Source organism: Myotis lucifugus, unplaced genomic scaffold (genome assembly GCF_000147115.1).
Source record: "Myotis lucifugus unplaced genomic scaffold, Myoluc2.0 scaffold_405, whole genome shotgun sequence".
Lineage (NCBI taxonomy): Eukaryota > Metazoa > Chordata > Mammalia > Chiroptera > Vespertilionidae > Myotis > Myotis lucifugus.
In genome coordinates, this window is record NW_005871453.1 from 186304 (window position 1) to 206840 (window position 20537).

The window sequence follows — 20537 nt, forward strand, 5'->3', positions numbered from 1 at the left end:
AAGGTCAAGTGCCCATAAGGACTGTGGAAGGAGAATCATAAGCTGCAGGGACTTACAGATTTAACAGGCTTGTAAACGCACCCAGTCCTGTGACGTCTGTAAACATCTATTTTGAATTATAATCCTGGATGCTACCAAAAGGAATGTTGCTCAAACTTCTTATAATGACAGATACATTAAAATATTGTGACACTTTCTCCAAGGGTTTCCTTTAAAGAAATCATGGGGAAAATATGGAACATTTTGGCTTAAGAAAGAATGATCCTTGTCCTGCAAATACCAAGTTTAATAAACTCAAGGGAGATGTATGAGGGTTTTACTACCCATTTTTCTCTCCAACACATAATGTATTTGCTATTTGTAGTCAAATACACTTTTTTTAAAAATGAAAAAGGAGAACCACTTAAATATTCACCCCATTGACTTCACTAAGATTTACACATTCATCTGAAAGAGGAACTTGTCCCTAATGGACTATATGAACAAGCATTTCCATGTCACGATGCCCTTGACACATTGCACACTAACTGCTCTGACTGTTGGAACTCCTTCAATATTGTACAAGGTAACTAACCCTGTAAATGATTTGGCTGGTATAGACAATATCCAATGGAACAGTCTTAACTCACACCTCTTTGTGCCTTGGATCTTTTAATCATTTTTGTCAGCAAATTTTGAGCCAAGAAAATCAATTTTAGCACAGATAAACCATTTGCAAATGTTGGACCTAGAGGAAAATGTTAAGATTCACTTCATATCAACTAAGTAGTATCAAACAAATTTAAAAAGAAAATATGTTAACTAAGTAAAGGTATTTTACTTAGAATAGTGATTACTAATGTTTAGCAGGCACTTCATGCACTACTTTGTGCAACGCTTACAATGGCAGGGGAAAAAGAAAAACAAAAGCGGGAATTCACAGCTGCACCTTCCCAAGGAACTTACCGTGGGGGAGAGAAATGTGCAAAAATACTCCCAGGGGGTTAAGATACGTGCATGTAGGAAACAAGCACTGAGGTTCTCTCCTAGCCTCGCTGATGACATGATGAGGTTGTTCTAAAACCCTACCCCAAGCATAGTCAGCATCCAGATCTTCCCAACTCTGAAGACAGGATGCTGGTTAGGTTGAGAGGTCCTGAGAGGACATTCTTACAGGGGTAACACCAGGACACACACATCTTAGTGCAATGATCTATTCTCCCAGTCCTGTTTCCGTAGCTCTATTGATTATCATTTATCTTATAACCGGTTTGGGCCACTAAAGCAGGTGGCCAGGCTATGTTAAATCCCAAGCCCATGCTGTGCGCATTGCTAGAATGTACACCTGAGCTTGGCATTCAGGAGCCATTCAAAAATTGTCATTTGCCCAGCTGGTGTGGCTCCGTGGTTGAGCATTGACCTATGAACCAGAAAGTCATGGTTGAATCCCCGTTCGGGGCATATGCCAGAGTTGCAGGCTCGATCCCCAGTGTGGGGTGTATAAGACGCAGTTGATCCATGATTCTCTCTCATCACTGATGTTTCTATCTCTCTCTTCCTCTCCTTCTCTCTTCCCCTTTGAAATCAATAAAAATACATTAAAAAAATAAGACTGTCATTCCCTGGCTGACACACCATTTCTCATTTCTTAGACATATGAAAAAGATAAATGGATTGTATGTAAAAGTTCTTGGGACTATTATTTAAGGCCAATACCTTGAAATGCCCTGGGGACAGGGTACAATTTATATTTATAAAGTTAATTAGAGAAGTCTTATTTGTAATGGAATTATGGGAAGTGACATACATATTGCAATACATGCTTTCTATTCCCTAATTAATAGGCTATCTTGTAAAAGATGACCCTAATTTTTAAATACAATTGAAAAAAAATAAGGCAATGCACCTGAGTGGCTTTATGAACTGAAATGTTATTCAAATATAGGCATTATTACTATTACCATAATTAATGAAATAAGGGTATTATTATTACCCTGGCCATAGTGAACCTTCTTTTAAAAGTATTTGTGTGACAGGGGAAAAGTGATTGTGTCATGACTAGATTTTTCGTCTGATAAACATTGATTTATAGATATGTAGAAACTATAAGAGAAGTGGTGATACCAGTTTTATGCAATTAAAAATGATAAAAATGCCCAAAATACTTAGCTTCTGAGATATTTTCTTCACAGCAGTGGCTCTTGACCTGAGAAGCCTGTCGAGTGACCTGGGATGGAGTGGGGAGGTGGGAAGTGAGCAGCAGGCATGTGAAATCTGAAAGCCCCCTGCGTGATCCTGTCACAGTTCTAGCTTGAGAATCACCTCTTTACTATGTGAAAGTAATTGAGCCGAGAAATACTTGATGACTCTGAGTACAAGTTGTCAGTCTTTGAGAACATTCTGTTGTACATCTCTGCCTTGAAATATATCACATCCCTCGGATTTTAAAAGGTCATGTTGCTCTTGACTATTTTTTAAATAGATACCTCTTTAGTCAAGCCAAGTTGACACCTCAAGGATGGAGGTATTGTATAGCTCATCTGCCATTCATCTATATCCGTGGTTCTCAACCTTCTGGCCCTTTAAATACAGTTCCTCATGTTGTGACCCAACCATAAAATTATTTTCGTTGCTACTTCATAACTGTAATGTTGCTACTGTTATGAATCGTAATGTAAATATCTGATATGCAGGATGGTCTTAGGCGACCCCTGTGAAAGGGTCGTTCGACCACCAAAGGGGTCGCGACCCACAGGTTGAGAACCGCTGATCTATATGATGCGCAGTATCAAAGGTGATGACATTTCCTGAACCAAAAGGCAGGCCTGAGGGTCCAAAAGAAAACCTGACTTTTAAACAAGGCTGTACCAGAAATCACTGATCGTTGCTTATCATCCACATCACTGTTCTTTTGAGAGCAGTCTCTACACACTCAGCCATGACAGGTTCTCACCAGAAATCTAATAATTGATTTTTGCTGCTATTTCTTGATAATAATAGAGTTGAGGAATACTGTGTGTCCTTCCCAAACCTGCTCATACCCTGCCCTCCCTTGGAAACACCTTTATAAACTCATGTACCTATTCCTGTCCTTGTGCTTTACACCCGTCTCCTCTGCATCCTTATTCATTATCTATCGTCACCTGGAATTTCTCTTCTCTTTCTTATGTTTTTGGCATCTTCTTCATCATTCCTTACTCTGCCTAAAACAAGTTCTAAAGCTATTCCAAATATTAAACTGCATTAAACAAAACAAACAATTCATTTTTTTCTAGTAGCCAGATTATTCTACAGGTGCCATAACATAGTTACCTTCACTGCCTACTTCTTAAAATCATTAACAGTACTCCCTGACCGTAAGTGTATATCTTAACTTTTGTTTTCCTTGATCAACTATTCAAATTCCCTGGCCACAGGCGCAGCGTTTCTGATTCAGTAGGACTGGGTTTGGATCTAGGATCTGCATTTATATGAGACAAACCAGGTGAATCTAGTACAGGAGGCATCCAGCCCAGCCGGGGTGGTTCAGTGGTTGAGCATCGACCTATGAACCAGGAGGTCCCAGTTTGATTCTCGGTCAGGACACATGCCCGGGTTGCGGGCTCAATCCCCAATAAGGGGTGTGTAGGAGGCAGCTGATCAATGATTGTCTCTCATCATTGATGTTTCTATCTCTCCCTCCCTCTCCCTTCCTCTCTGAAGTCAATAAAAATATATTTTAAAAATAGAGGAGGCATTCAGATTGTACTTTGACCACACCCTTTCATAGGACTTCAACTCTATGCCAACAGCACCTAAATCATTGCAACCAACTCCATCCTCTCCTCTGGACCTACAAACTACATTTCCCGGCATGTCTGACCTGATCCCTCAGACTCATCGTATCCTAATCTTAATGCACCATTAACCCCCAAAACTTGCTCCTCATCAACTATACTCTGAGACAGCACCCAACTGTAAGCACATTTTTTACTCCTTCTGCCTCACGCCATGCCGATTCATAAATTAAGCAATCCAGTCCTCACCTCTGTTCTCACTGTTTCCCAAGTGGAGGCTTTGATGGGAGCTGTTTGGACTCTTTTGTTTACTTCCCGAATGGGCTCTCACAATAGCCTCCCTTCAAACTTTTATACTTAAAATCAAGACTGATGGTATCATCCTTTTGCTAATCTTGGCAAAGTTCCTATTCATCTTTAAAACTGCATACAAACCCATTTTTGTGTCACTACAGGATTTTTATCATCTTACTCCAGTCTACCCACCAGTCTCGTCTCTTATAATGTCTTCATCTCCCCTCAACCCCCCTCCATCCTCTCTATCCCCGGCCTCCTTGGCATTCCGACACTGTGCTTTCATAATCTCTACTTTCTCCCAGGCAATCTTCATAGGAGTATAAGTTAGTATATCATTTATGGAAATAAATTTTGTGACAACCATGAGAGTTCTACCCCTGTTTTGTTGTTACAGCTATACTGACTTAATCATAGCCAATATTTGTTGATTTTTCTCCCCCATGTACCCTGGAGCATTAGACTCATTTAAATCTCACAAGTACTCTCACTTCATCTCCATTGAATAGATGAGGAAACAGAAACACAGGAAGGTTATACAACTGCCCGTAGTCACACAGCCAGTAAGTGGCTGAGCAGGATGGACTTTGGCTTTTGGCGACTTGTCTTCAGACCTAGTGCTCCCTGCTGCTCGGGAGGGAAACGCGAGTGGGCCTTTCTCTGAAGTGGGTGTCCTTTCTCTGCCCACAGGATCAAGAAGCTGAAGGAGACTCTGGTCGCGGTCCAGCAGCTGGACAAGAACATGAGCAGCCTGAGGACCTGGCTGGCTCACATTGAGTCAGAGCTGGCCAAGCCCATCGTCTATGATTCCTGCAACTCGGAAGAAATACAGAAGAAGCTCCAGGAGCAGCAGGTAAAACGGGAAACAATTGAAGGAAATAAATAGGCTTTTGAATATCTGTCCTCCTGGCCTGGCAAGAGGGTGGGTGTGAGAGGTGACTCGGGAGGGAAAGTGTGGAGGGTGCTTGGCAGGTTTAGGGAGTAAGGGGAGGCCTTGCCCAGGCAGGGGTTTGGGGCAAATAAGTTCCATGTTACCCCAGTGCTAACTCTTAAAAAGATATGTCATCACAGGATTAATGTTGTTGGTCGATCAAGAAGCCATCCTAAGATGGTAGGTTAGGTTGAGCAGCAATGATGTATCTAAAATAATGCTGACTGTTTTGTTTATTTATTTGTGGATCACTAGCTCACTACCATAAACTTGGAAAGAAACTTTTTTTTAAAAAATATGTTTTTGTTGATTTTTTTTTTCCTAGAGAGAGGTAGGGAGGAGGGGAAGAGAGAAAGAGAAACATTGATATGAGAGAGAAACATCAATCGCTGTCTCCCGTACATGTCCCCACTGGGGATCAAACCTGAATCCCTGGTATATTCCCTGATTGGGAATCAAACCAGAGATCCCCTTGGAGAATGAGACAATGCTCAACCAACTGAGCCACACTGGCCAGAAAGGAGCCATTTAAAATTTCATATAGTGGTGTTTGGAGAAAGATTACAGTGCATACTTAGAGATTTAGTGTCTAAAATAATTGTCTTTTGAAAGGAGGATTGCATGACCTGCAGACCACACGCAGTAATTTCACCTTCATTTGTGTACCAAAGACAGCATATTCCACTGGCATACAATACACACCCCAGCAAAGCAAAAGAGGGTGACCCTGAAAAATGCATACAGAAGGGATTTCCACCTCCCACTCCCCTTGCTGCTTCTTACTAAGCATAGCAGACTCCAGTTGTCATAAATGAACACCATCAACCCCCATCAAGTATTGCTACTTCATGCACTTAGATTGTCCTGAAAATTCTGTCCACACTCTGGTTATTTTTATTAGTATTTAGGCCACTATAGCCAAGTTTCTTAACTTGCTAGTAAAAATGTTTAAAATATATAAACATACCTATTTCTGCAATCCTGTGAAACAGTTTATATTTTTAGTTTTCAAACTATTTAAACCAATGAGAATAGGCATTAAACTACATTCTTTTTAGGTGTTGGGTTTACTTTGATATTTAAATTAGCATTTCTTTTTACAAGCAATTGTTAGGGTATTTTTTTCAATTTTTGTAAGATTAAAACCTCTGATGGACTCTTAGATGTTTGAAATTCTGATGATTGAACTTTGAGGGGGGGCTGTCAATAATCCAAATTTCCTGGAGAACATGGTAATGACAATTACAAGTGATAACTAAAGTTAAAATTTAATGACCAGTATTGTAATTTAGCAAAGGTAAGAAAATTAAAACAGTATCTAATTAAATATGGCAAATTGATTATATGCACATATAGCCCCACCCACTACTAAAACCCCAACGCAATGATAGTGAAGGGGGAAAAGAAAGTCAAAACCCACAATTGCAAAGAGAACAGAAGAGATGCTAGAGATGCCAGACATCCAACAGCATTTTGAATAGATGAATAGTGATGGTGTTAGCAGATGGAGGAAGGAGAAAGATCATTCATGCCACAGAGTTCCAAAAAGGCTCAGGATGTGGAGATATTAAGTCTGTATGGCTTTATGGAAGATTGCTTAAAAGTCTGAATAAGGAGTGATTAGACTTCAGATATTCTCAACACTCCCCGCCCCCTGTAGCCTAGCTAGTCAGGAGAAAAAGGTGAGAGAGAATATACATACAAGAATATTAATCCCAACTATGTGAGTAAATTGAGGAATTATCTTTAGAATGAGAGAAAAGCTAGGCATAGTCTAGAGCTGTATCAAAGAAAAGGAGAATATATTAAGGACCTTAATTAATAAGGCAAGCAAAAAATGAACTCGCTTTTAGTGATGGAAAACTTTGAGTACATTGAGTTAAAAACTCAATAGAAAAAATAATGTATGTTTTGTGCTGATATTCTTTGCAGTTAATATAAAGATTTCACAAAGTTCAATGCCTTCTTTACCATCATATCTATTTCCTTCATTTAAAATTGCTCACTGAGAAAAAAATAAGTAAATAAATAAATAAAAATAAAATTGCTCACTGAGGAAGCTGCTGATGATAATGATGATGTCATCATACATAGTAGACAACCTCGGTCCCTTAAACCCACGGTACCTCTTAACAGTGGTAGAATTAACATATATTTAGAGATCAAATCCCAGATCTTGAGTGCCAGCTGTTAACAGGAACACATATATTATTATGACCAATTCATTGATCAATTTATCCATGGGAATGGAAGTGATATATCTGTGAAGTTGAATCTGGGGCAAGATTTATATTTTTTAATTTATCTTCATTGTTGAAAGTATTACAGATGTCCCTGCCTTTTTTTCCCATTGACCACCTCACCCCGCACCTGCCTCGCCTAGGCCTTCACCACACTATTGTCTAGGTCAGCCGTGGGCAAACTACGGCCCACGGGCCGGATCCGGCCCGTTTGAAATGAATAAAACTAAAAAAAAAAAAAGACCGTACCCTTTTATGTAATGATGTTTACTTTGAATTTATATTAGTTCACACAAACACTCCATCCATGCTTTTGTTCCGGCCCTCCGGTCCAGTTTAAGAACCCACTGTGGCCCTCGAGTCAAAAAGTTTGCCCACCCCTGGTCTAGGTTCATTTTTTTTAATCCCTAAAAAGCTCATTTTATTCTTGATATAGCTAATGTAGTCTATTTCATTTGTTTAGTTTCTATTTTGGCATTGCTCACATAGCTGACATATTTCTAGATTCATTTACTCATGCTTTTGAGCTTGCCGTATCTTATAAATGAAGTTGAAGTCTCATGCGTTGAAGGAAATGAAATATTTGTCAACATTGGGCCTCAGCATTTGTCAGTCAGTTTCTCCCGTGTGTTTACAAGGATTGCAATAAAGCGTGTCTCATTCCCCACAGGACCTTCAGAGAGACATAGAGAAGCACAGCACGGGCGTGGCTTCCGTCCTCAACCTGTGTGAGGTCCTGCTGCATGACTGCGACGCGTGTGCCACCGACGCCGAGTGTGACTCCATCCAGCAGGCCACGCGGAACCTCGACCGGCGATGGAGAAACATCTGTGCCATGTCCATGGAAAGAAGGCTCAAGTAAGTGGGATGTTCAAACCGCTGGGAAAGAGGAAGGACCAAAAGAAAAAAAAATTACCCTGAGTAGCCATTGGTCACTATTTCCTTTCGGTTGCAAAGTCCAACAGTAGCCTGAGTTTTCTGAATTTGTCGTTGTCCACATTTAGTTGGGAAAACAAGCAGATAGAAAGGTAACATGCAAATATAACAAGCCAAATGATGCCTGACCTAACCCTTTAAATATAATTCAGAGAAATACGCCTTTGCTGAGTAAGCATAAGTTACAGAATTGGTGGTTGAACAATACCATTCTGTTGTTAAAAATTAAATGATAAAGCCAAGGGCTTATCTTAAAGCCCTTTGAAATTCAAGGCAGAAAAAGACAGTGCTGTGTTAGAAAATTAAGGTAGTGATTTAAGGCCCGTAATCTCTGTGCTCTCTGGGGAACTCTGGAAAGCTCACTGTTTGTCTTGCTGTCCTAGACTGATTTTGATGGGGGTGAGTTTGATGTTGGACTTCAGTGGGTTTTCAAACCTTGTTTTGTTTCAGCGAAGCCTTGGCACGCATGTGTGCACTGCAAACGTGGCCTTGCGCTTCCACATTCTCTTGCACTTTTCCGAACAGTTCACATCATTTGCATGTAACAATCGATGTGACTAATTCCACATCCAGAGCCGCAGGATGTGTGTTTAAAAAGAAACCCACAAAACAGCTGCATCATGTCAGCTCCAACAGTTGTCCCCTTTGCACTCGGGTCAGATTTGGCCCCAGCACAGCGATTGTTTGGCACCGCAGCTGCGTGTTTGGTCTTAATCCCGTGGCAGGTTCTGGAGCACGCACGGTCCCAAACAGTCAGACTCTGTTCTTTCGTGTTCTGTCTCAGAATTGAAGAGACATGGCAGTTGTGGCAGAAGTTTCTGGATGACTATTCGCGTTTTGAAGATTGGCTCAAGACTTCCGAAAGGACAGCCGCCTTCCCCAGCTCTTCCGGGGTGCTCTATACAGTTGCCAAGGAAGAACTGAAGAAATTTGAGGTGAGGTAGCGTTCCCAGTCTCTCGTCCTGCTGTTGCTATGGCAGTCCCCAGCTGGTAGTCGGTGTCCCAGGACAGAAACTCATGTTCACCCACACATTCTTTTCTTCAAACAGCTGGGGGATAAGGTTGTGACCATCTTTATTACCATCTCATAAATAGGCAAGAAGTGGGATACAAGACTTTTATTTTAATATGATCAAGAATTACAAATACAAAAATAAATATAAATAAATAAGTAAAAGAATTACAAATACAGTACAAAATAAAGTAATGAAGAGGAATTTTATTAGAAAACAAATATCAGGATTCCTCTTTCCCCCCACCCCCCACCCCCCCATACACACACCCCTCTCCAAAAGATCTTGGCATTCTTTTTAGTTCCTATTCTTTATAATCAACTATTTAAGATTAAAATATGATGGTTTTCCATACTATAAAAATCTATCTTCCAAATATATTTTCTTCATTTATTTTTACCTAATTGAAGCATGGAGATATATATATATTTAAATCAGTAATAAAATGGAGTTGGCTCCAGATTGAATGAAACATTTTAATCATGAGCCACTTCTAATTATAAGTGAAGAGCAGTGCCATTCTTGAGTCATGGAGACTTTTCAATTTTGTGGAGACAAAAATAGCCAGCCTAATCACACTTACAAAGGCAGGAATCCTTCAATAACTGACTCCCATTCCCCACAATCCTGAGTATGCCCTGTCACTGTGATAGGAGAAAACCTCAACTTCTCGGCCGGCATAGCATGAAGTCAACCTTTTTTCAATTTGAAGTTTCTTCTCCTGTCATTTCCCAGATAGGCAGACGTGTGTACTCATAGATACTGACAGCAAATGGTTCTGATGCATGTGTCTTACAAAAATTATTCTCCGTTATTCATTCTTCCCAAAGCTCCCCAAGATGTTTAAAAGTCAGAATAAAAATCAAACCCAATACAGCTGCATTCATTTTTTAATTTATTTTAAAAGTAACTCCCATTGGTGCTTTATTTATTGTTGTTTTTTGATATCTTTTTATTGATTTTCAGAGAGGGAGGGAGAGGGAAAGAGAGTTAGAAAATCAATGATGGGAGAGAATCATGGATCAGCTGCCTCCTGCACGCCCCCTACTGGGGATCGAGCCCACAACCCAGGCATGTGCCCTTGACCTGAATCACACCCAGGACCTTTCAGTCTGTAGGCCGACAATCTATCCGCTGAGCCAAACTGGCTAGGGCCAGATGCATTCATTTTTACCTTACAATATTTACTGAGGCCTGTGATCATAATTATGACGTTTGCTTGTTGGTCTAGTGAGGTTTAAAATCTGAGAGGGATGGGCAGGTATATGAACTTATAAGAACGTTTAAATACTGCGTGAAATAAATAAGTGTTCTTCTGACATCTGAATATGGATTTGAATGTAACCACATCACTAAATTCCAGGGGAAAATGTTTCCTATCTAAAAGGTTCTTCCTTAGAAAACCTCTGGTAAAAAGCCACAATTGCTCAACAGTAGATGCAGGTCATCCTGGGTGAACCAATGTTAGTGAAGTATTCCGGTTTGCATCTTAGCACGCTCAGCTCCGGGAAGGTTAAGACTTCTATAATTGGCTTATACTACAAAGAAGATTATGTAAGATACTTTTGGATGCTATTTTAGACTCTCAGATTTTACAGCAAGCATTAGTCATATCGTTAGCTCCTGCAATGAATGATTTTATCATTCATCTTATATTTAATTTTCTTACAAGACAAAAATAAATCACGAAAATTAAATTTTGGCATGAATATTTGGGACAGATCTGGGGGTGCTGAGGTACCCACCCGTGGTGCCTGCCAACACTCCAGTGACTTCTAGTAATGGCAAAAGCTGAACTTTTCTTACCACCTCCTTCTCTGAGGTAATAATTTAAACTTTGATAGAAAAGAATAATTGACTTACTAGGATGAAGGCTCTTAAAGCACCTCTCGGAAGGAAAGCCATTCCAGAGCAGAGATGTGGCAGATATAGTTTGAGGGGCCAAAGGAAGCCAAATGCTGGGACTGAGATGAGGACAGTCCAACTAATTGTACAATTTTCTAAGGCCAAGATGAAAATCAGTTGTAAGTCATACACATGAGTTTGAAAAAAAAAGCTTGATTTTATTTTGGTCAAATGATTCTTTCTAGGGCTATGCTAGATTGCAGAGAGAAAGAATAAAGGGTATTTTTACCTTAAGAAACTCTGAACTGTAAACATAAATAGCACTGGCCAGTGTGGCACATGGGAGGCAACCAATCGTTGTTTCTCTCTCTTCTCTCTCTCTCTCTCCCCTCCTTCCTCTCTCTATAAAAAAATAAATAAAACAGTACCAGGTAAGATGCTACATCACTTCTAAATGTTTGATAAAAACTGAAGCAATAAAAAAGAAATAGAGCATGGTCCAAACTTTTTTCAATGTAAAATTACCTGTATTTTACTAAACTGCTTATCTTAAGAGTTCATAATAGCCTGCACTTAAAGGGCATTCTGCAAAAGGTAGCTTTTTTAATGGACACCAGAATTGAGGCAATTTCTGGATTTTTAAGAAATTACATATTTTACAAATAAAGAGAAAGTTCTTTTGTAGATATCTTTTCTCAGTATTCACATCAGGAATTGTGGACATTTCAAACTCATTTCAGCATACATACATATTTATATAATAAGTTTGTTTTATGGGAAAATTTTGTTCTAGCTGTTAATGATCTTAAACGCTATATTGTATACATATATGTGTAAATTCTATATGTAGAAGTGTGTAGTATATATGTGATATATGTCTGTGTATTTGTATATATGCATATATATTTATTAGTAACCATTTTCTTGCACATTTTTGTATGCTCCACCCCCTCTCCTTAAGCCACGCTGATTACATTATTTCCCTTTAAGAAGGGCATCTCCACGCTCATTAGAGACTGGCCTGAGCTGTCCGTGACAGGGTGACTTCCCTCTCCCCCTCAGCCTGCAGCCTGAAGGCCTGACACCCTGGCCGAGAGCCCCTGATGCGTCTCCCTCACTGAGTGCTTCTCTGTGGTCCTAGGCTTTCCAGCGACAGGTGCACGAGAGCCTGACCCAGCTGGAGCTGATCAACAAGCAGTACCGCCGCCTGGCCCGAGAGAACCGCACCGACTCCGCCTGCAGCCTAAAGCAGATGGTCCACGAAGGCAACCAGCGATGGGACAACCTGCAGAAGCGCGTCAGCTCCATCTTGCGCAGACTCAAGGTCTTTATTCTGCCTCCTCGGTAGCTCAGGGGCCCGGAGGACAGGATCGGGCCATTCGAACACAATATTAAGTCACAAGCACAGTGATTCTGTAAGGTTGGGATGGAAAGAGGGGTGTCCAGGGTTAATTTATATGGTAAAGGATGGCAGGTTTCTCATTGCTCATTAAGAAAATGATTTTCCAGAAGACCATTGGAATTGGCAGTACTGTCTCAATATGCAGGCTTTGTAATTTTTATGATCTTCTTTTCACATCCAGCATTTCATTGGCCAGCGTGAGGAGTTTGAGACGGCACGGGACAGCATTCTGGTGTGGCTGACGGAGATGGATTTACAGCTCACTAATATTGAGCATTTTTCCGAGTGTGATGTTCACGCTAAAATAAAGCAGCTCAAGGTAATAGATTAGTGATTCTTCAAATTATCAGTGTGGAGAAAGTCTGAAGGGGAAGATCATTTTAAAATACATTTTTATTGATTTCAGAGAGGAAGGGAGAGGGAGAGAGAGAAACATCAATGATGAGAGAGAATCACTGATCAGCTGCCTCCTGCACGCCCCACATTGGGGATTGAGCTGCAACCCGGGCATGTGATAGCTGGTTCATAGGTCAATGCTCAACCATTGAGCCACATGGGTTAGGCTGACGGGGAAGAGATGTGTAGATCCTTTGGTGAAAAAAATAGTAACTTTTTTCAGTTTTTTTTTTAATTTTGGGGGTGACATTGGCTAATAAGATTATAGAGGTTTTAAGTGTACATTTCTAGGGTACTTGATCTTCATGTTGCCCAACATCCAAAGTCACATCATTTTTTATCAACACATATTTGACCCTCTTTACCCTTCACTACTCCCACCCCTCTTCCCTGTGGTAACCACCATACTGTTGTCTGTGTGAGTGTTTGTGTGTTTGTTTCTCTTGTTTGTTCATTTGTTGCTTTCACTTCTGTATCCCACCTCTGAGTGAAATCATATGTTTCTTGACTTTTTCTGTCTGACTTATTTCACTTAGCATGATACTCTCAAGGCTCATCCATGTTGTTGCAAATGGTAGTATTTCATCTTTTCTTATGGCTGAGTAGTATTGTATTGTGTATATGCACCACATCCTTTTTATCCATTCATCTATGGAAGGGCACTTTGGTTATTTCTATGATTTGGCCACCATAAATAATGCTGCAGTGAAGAAGGGATGCATATATCTTTGTGAATAAATGTTTCTGGTAGATACCCAGAAGTGGGGTTGCTGGGTCATATGGTAACTCTATTCATAATTTTTTGAGAAACCTCCATACTGTTTTCTATAGTGGTTGTACCAGTTTACATCCCCACCAGCAGTGAATGAGGGTTCCTTTTTCTCCACAGCCTGTCCAAAGCTTACTATTACTTGTCTTGTTGAAAATAGCCATTGTAACATGTGTGAGGTGGTATCTCATTGTAGTTTTGATATGCATTTTCCTAATGGCTAGTGAAGTTGAGCATCTTTTCATACATCTATTAGTCATTAATATGTCCTCTTGGGAGAAGTGTCTGTTCAAGTCCTCTGTGCATTTTTTAATTGGATTGTGTGTTTGCTTGGTATTGGGTTGTATGAGTTCTTTATATATTTTGGATATTAGCGCCTTGTCGGAGCTGTTGTTTGTAAATATCTTCTCCTATTCAGTTGATTGCTTTTTTGTTTTGTTCTTGGTTTGTTTTGCTGTCCAAAAGCTTTTCAGTTTGATATAGTCCCATTCATTTATTTTTGCCTTTACTCCCCTTGCCTTTGGGGTCAAATTTATAAGATCTTCTCTAAGACCAAGAAATTAGTTCTTCTTGATTGAAAAAAAAATTTTTAAATGAAAAGGATATTAAAAATGAAATAGTGAGCACTACCCAGAGATACCTACCATTAACATATTACTTTTATTTATTAACTTGATAGCCACAGTGTTGGGAATCTTTTTTCCTGATTAGTTTTGTGTGTGTGTGTGTTTGTTTTTTCCTGGTTTGTTTCTAGCACCTTCAAATAGTTTATTTGACCTCTATGTTTCAGAGAATTACAACTTTCTCATATTAGAATTTCATTCCACATATTCTACACTCTTAGATGCCAAGTTAATTTTAAACATATTTTATATAATTCAACTACAGTGGCTAGTTAAAATTTTAAACAGAAGGGACATCCACTACATTAGATAAAAGGATTCTCTAAGTGGAAATGTATTTAACAATTTGAATAATTTGCAAAGCATCTTATGAAATTTTCTTCCCAAGATAGTTAAACAGATTTAACAACTACATAAAATCATGATGGCTATAACCTTAGGTTATTATAATAAAACAGAAAGTTGCTCTTAATCATATATTAGGGTGAAAAAGAAATCATAAAATAGTTAAGCCTGGTATTTTGCCCAACCCCTCTTTCCACCCTCCCACCCTGACTTTCCCAAGTTGTCTCACAGGCAAATCAATATTTAAAACCTTTGGCAGGGCATTTACTCCAAGTGGTAATTGAGCTTTTCTTTTTGGGGTCTGGCAGGGACATAGAACTCATTATGGCCCGCTATTCTCCCCTTGCAGTCCTCATTATTGGACAGTTTTGACTATTCCAGAGTTTGTTCTTGTGAATTAAAGTGTATCCCCTGACACTTATCCCAAGTAGCTTAACTCTTCTGAACCATGTAAACTGAGTCTAAATGATTCTCCAGAATTACTTATTTTTCAAATCATTTTCATCTTTCCTGCTCATGTCCCGAAACAGCAAAAATCATCTGAGAAGAATTGGTGATATTGTCATTGGCTTGGTTTCTCTTAGTCATGTCTGATGTACAATCAAGAAATCTAAAATTAAAATATTCAATATATGTCTTTAAAGTGCTACATTTATTTCATTGGCACTGTAATGATTACAGTGGATTGTCATCAGGGGTAACCAGTGCTATGGATTTACGGTGGGTTTGAATGTTTTCTCCTCTGATTTTCTGCCCACACTGTCCATGGTAGTAGATTGGATTAGCCAAAGGCACGCTTCTGGTCATGGAATTTTAGTGATTCCATTTCCAAATCATGTTCTGACTTAAAATGTTTATGTTTTACTTTATAAAGTAAAAGCCTCTTAGCTGGTCATAGTAGAGGGTACGTTCACTATTCCCTACGTGGTTTTTCTAAAGATGTAGCTTGTCATTATTTCATGTCAATGTGAGCAATGAAAATCACGTGGGATGTGTGCTCCCTAGGCCTTCCAGCAGGAAATTTCGTTGAACCACAACAAGATCGAGCAGATCGTTGCCCAAGGAGAGCAGCTGATTGAGAAGAGCGAGCCCTTGGACGCGGCGGTCATCGAGGAGGAGCTGGACGAGCTGCGGCGCTACTGTCAGGAGGTCTTCGGGCGCGTGGAGAGATACCACAAGAAGCTGATCCGCCTGCCTGTGTGTAACACCAGTCTTTCATTGTCGCCAAATCTAAAGAGAAATCGTGATGTGGGGTTCGGTAGTGTTGTATCGCTAAGGGCCCAGACACTGGATCCAGAATGCCTGGGTTCCAGTTTCAGCTCTGACGTGTTGGCTACGTAACCTTCGGCAACTTACTTCACGTATCTTGCCTCAGTTTCCTCAACTGTGAAACTAGTTTAATAACAGTACCCTACCTTGTAGAAAGGATTATTTGGGGGCATGAAATGAGGATGGATAGATGATTGATAAATAGATGCTAGATAGATAGATAGCTTAGAAGAGTACTTGGAACATATCATCTATGGAAGATAAATAAAGAAGCTTCTAGAAGAAAGGAGATGAATGTGAACAATGTAAATAGTTACTCTACTGATGAGGTTGTTTTGTGGAATTTTTTTCTCTTCCATTCCCCTAATTGCTGCCATAATCACATCTCAGTGTCGAGATGTTATTACCAGAATATTTGGAACCTTCTGTGTTAACTATATTTTGTGTCTGGGATATAAGTTTAAAACGGACCAGCTACAATTTTATCAGTGATTTCCTTCTGTTTCTGACATGTGCCACTATGATTGTGTTGTGTTGCATGCATAGTGCTAAATTGCCCTTATTTACATTATCTTATTTAATCTTATACTGATTCTTTGAAGTAGTTTTTTGTTTGTTTTAAAATACATTTGTATTGATTTTTAGAAAGAGAGGGAGAGGGAGAGAGAGAGATAGAAACATCAATGAGAGAGACACATCGATCAGCTGCCTCCTGCACGCCCCCCTACTGGGGATTGAGCTGGCAATCTGGGCATGTGCCCTGACTGGGAATCAAACCCAGGATCTCTTGGTCCATGGGATGACACTCAGTCCACTGAGCCACACCAGCCGGGCAGTAGCTTTTAATATTATTTCCATTTTAGTGCTGATAAAACTGAGGCTCTGTTAGATTAATTTATAAGACATTTTTAAAGTTAGCACAAGATTATTGCTTATTTGGTGATAGGAAGTTTAAAAGTATCCCCACTGAGGTAGGAATGTGACCCCGACAAGCGTGAACTCTGAGCTTTGGCGAGAGGCAGGACAAGACATGAGGAGGGATCCCCTGGTCGCTGCGGTAACGGAGTTGGCTTGACTGCCTTTCTAGCTCCCAGACGATGAGCACGACCTCTCTGACCGGGAGCTGGAGCTGGAGGACTCGGCAGCTCTCTCAGACCTCCGCTGGCATGACACCTCCGCGGACAGCGTGCTGTCCCCCCAGCCTTCCTCCAACCCCTCCCTCTCCCTCGCCCAGCCCCTCCGGAGCGAGCGGTCAGGACGAGACACCCCTGCCAGTGTGGACTCCATCCCCCTGGAGTGGGACCATGACTATGACCTCAGTCGTGACCTGGAGTCTGCCGTGTCCAGAACTCTGCCCTCTGAGGATGAAGAGGGTCAGGAAGACAAAGATTTCTACCTCAGGGGAGCTGTTGGCTTATCAGGTAGGAAAAAGTGCTTCCTATATACCAGCTTAAAAGGAAATAAAAGGGGGTGGATATTGTACTGGAAACATGTAACCCATCTTCTTCCTTCTCCCATGAAGGGAAAGTGTACATAAGGGAACATTGGATATTCGTGTGACTATCAAATACAAAAATTGGCATGGCCATTGATTTATCCCACATATACATAGGGTCTTACAATATGACAAGCGCTTTGCTAAGCTCTGGGAACACCCAGTTCCTTTTCTTGCACTCAAGTGTGGAACACGGACAATAAGTAGGACATGTTTGGCACCAGGATCTAACGTGCATGGGCAGGTACAGAAGCACAACCAGGTGACACCTAACCGCTTTGAGGAATGGCTTTAGGGAAGGGACCTTGAGCTGAGCCCTGAAGGATGAGGAGGAGTTGGTCAGGTAGATGCAGCAATGTTCAGAGGAGGAAAGCAGAGGGCACCCAGCCCAGCTTTCTGAGTAGCCGCAGTACTGCTGGGCACCTGAGGTTTGTTCACAGCGACAAGGCTGTAGATTGGGAAGCATAGAGTGGACAAAGAGGAGGTGAAAAGGCCAACCAGGACCTCGTCATGACGCAGCCTATTCACATGGAGAGGAGTTTGGCTTTTATCCAGAAGGTAATAGGGAGCCACAGCAGGGGCCTAAGGAGGGAAGCAATGTGATCAGATGCATATTTTCAAAGAACCTGTCTTGAAAGTACTAGATGGAGGGAAGTGCATTGGGATGAAGAGAGTCCAAATGGAAATGTTTTCTAATCCAGGACAGAGATGGGATGGTGGCCTGAACTAAAGGAGCAGCATTGGGAAATAGAAGGGAAGAGATGTGACAAATCATAAGCAGTCTCCTCCATAACTGATAGCTGACAGAATTGGGATTGAGGCGATTTTCTGGCTTGAGTATCTTAGTGAAAGATGTGATTTCTCTCATTTCTGTTTTGTCTTTATGGTATCGCCTAATAGTTAGGCATTTGGCATGGAAAGCAGCGCTATTCAGTATGTAGCCACTGGAGCGCTGACGGTTGAGCACTGGAATGTGACTGCTGTTGAGATTTGCTGTGTCAGCCACACTTCCATGAATACATGAAGTTCAAAGGCTTACACAAAGAAAGAATATTAAACATGAACATGTTGATTCCATGCTATAATTTAGATGTATTGATTTAGTAAAATAAAGTATTAACGTTATTTTCATCTATTTCTTACTACTTGTTGAACCTGGCTGTTAGAAATTACACGTGCAGCTCACGTGATGTCCATTGGCCTCTTTCAGCACTGTTCTGGAATCTGTCTGGGTTGAAATTTCTTTAGTAGCTTTTGAGACTTTGATAAGTAACTTAATTCCTCTGGGCATCAATTTTCTCATCCATAAAATGGGAATGACTCTCCCATTCACTGTAGGGTTGCTGTGAGGGTACATGATGGCTGGACACAGTGCCTGTCTCATAAAACACTGTCAACCAGTGAGTGGGAGCCTTCACTAGGATTCACTTCAAGAAAACGTGCTCAGGAGCTATCTGTCTACAAGAACTAACTTCCTTTTTTCCCCAGGAAAGTTGTTTTCCTGCCACAAAGGAATCGATGTTTGCAGAACTTACCTGTCAACTTAGACTGTGCTCTTTTCACAGATGTCAGGATCCCCGAGAGCCCCGAGGCCTATGTAAAACTCACAGAAAGTGCCATCAGAAATACCTCTGGTAGGCACGCCCAGCCCAGGCAGCCTCCCGCCCTCACCTGTCACAGGCCCCTCTCAGCACCGCCTGTCCCTCTCTCGGCTCTGTGGCACAAGCTTGTTAAGGCAGAATCTTCTCTTCTGACTGCTGTACCATGAGAACAAAAACAAACGAAACAAAACAAACACGAGGTTAAGCAACACCAAGAGTAAGATCTGAATAGCCAAGTGCAGTAACTTCTCACCTGCTCAGTGGTGATCAGCCTCATGAGGTGCACACCTGCAATGCCCATCAGCAACAGAGAACAGGGGACGGAAGCCCTGGTCTTCAGCACGTGTGCCCCGGTGCCCTGTGGGGTTGTAGCAGCCCTGACTTTGTGGCTTTGATGGGTCGCCCACCTCCCTCTGACTGGAGGGTCAGGGCTCAGGCTCTGGTTGAACCACCAGCCTGCATGGGTGACCTTGGGCCGCCGCTCACCCTCCTGATCTCTGGGGTCACACATTAGACAAGGACTGAGACCAGATGTTCACTCTGTGTCAATGTGGTTAGTAAGTCTAACCACATATAAATACTTTGAAATGAAAATTGTATTCCACAGTGCCTTAAGACTTAGATTTTTCTTTCAGGACAGAAGGATTCCTGAAACAAGAAAAATGAAAGAAAGCAACATGAAACCAGTTTTGCTTAACGTTGCACTAGACCCGTGGTTGGCAAACTGCAGCTTGTGAGCCACATGCGGCTCTTTGGCCCCTTGAGTGTGGCTCTTTACAAAATACCACAAAATACCACGTGTGGGCATGCACATACAGTGCAATTGAAACTTCGTGGCCCATGCACAGAAGTCGGTATTTTTGTGGAAGAGCCACATTCAAGAGGCCAAAGAGCCACATGTGTAATGAGTTTGCCGACCACTGCCCTAGTAGGTTTATTCAAGAAAAGTCTTTCTAATGATTTCTAGTAGGAGTCACAGGTTTTTAAGTTCTCTTGAACTTCTTTGGCTTTTCAGATCTCTGCGAGTTGGTGGAAAATGTCCTGTGTTTCCTGGGAAGTTGGACATCTTTTCTGTGTCTAGGTCGCTTCAGTCTCAGGGGACAAACTCTGCAAAGCAATGGGGTGGACATTAGGTTTCCCAATCTGTGCTGTCTCCTGAAGCTAGACACTGCTGGCAGTTCAGCCACAATGGGTGGGTGTGGGCTTAGCTGGGAGAAGCAGGCTGCTACCTTTGTTGCTGTATATCCTGTAATGGTGACTGGCAGACCTCAGTGGCCTCCCCTTTGTATCTCCACTGACCCTGGAAATGGGTGCAGAGTGCAGCCCTTGCTGAGGGGAAAATGTTTCTGTAGTATTAGCTGTCAGGTTTGCAGATAATGCACTCTGCAATCCCACACTCACTGCTACAGCTTCTTCCGGGCCCTGATGCTAGCTCTGGGAGGGTGATGGGAGGTGGCCAGGCTTGGTGACTTTCTGTTTCTCTGTCTGAAATGCCAGTTGCCAGACAACCATGGCCATACCTCTGTTCTTGGTGCTTGCCCAGGTCACTGGGTTCAGCTGCAGCAACCACTGACCACTTCCCTAGGAATGCTCACTGTATTTCTCTGTTCCTGTCCAAAGGGA

General features: G+C 41.4%; 1 protein-coding gene across 1 annotated transcript in view; it reads left to right on the forward strand.

Annotated features, from left to right (window-relative positions):
* The window catches only part of LOC106699440 (nesprin-1-like), a 64722-nt gene that overhangs the window by 21957 nt on the left and 22228 nt on the right, over window positions 1–20537 (forward strand). Inside the window, 8 exon segments of the mRNA XM_023743645.1 lie at window positions 4740–4902; window positions 7891–8078; window positions 8941–9091; window positions 12156–12338; window positions 12598–12735; window positions 15555–15746; window positions 16906–17239; window positions 18879–18947. Coding sequence (XP_023599413.1) covers window positions 4740–4902; window positions 7891–8078; window positions 8941–9091; window positions 12156–12338; window positions 12598–12735; window positions 15555–15746; window positions 16906–17239; window positions 18879–18947 — 1418 coding nt within the window.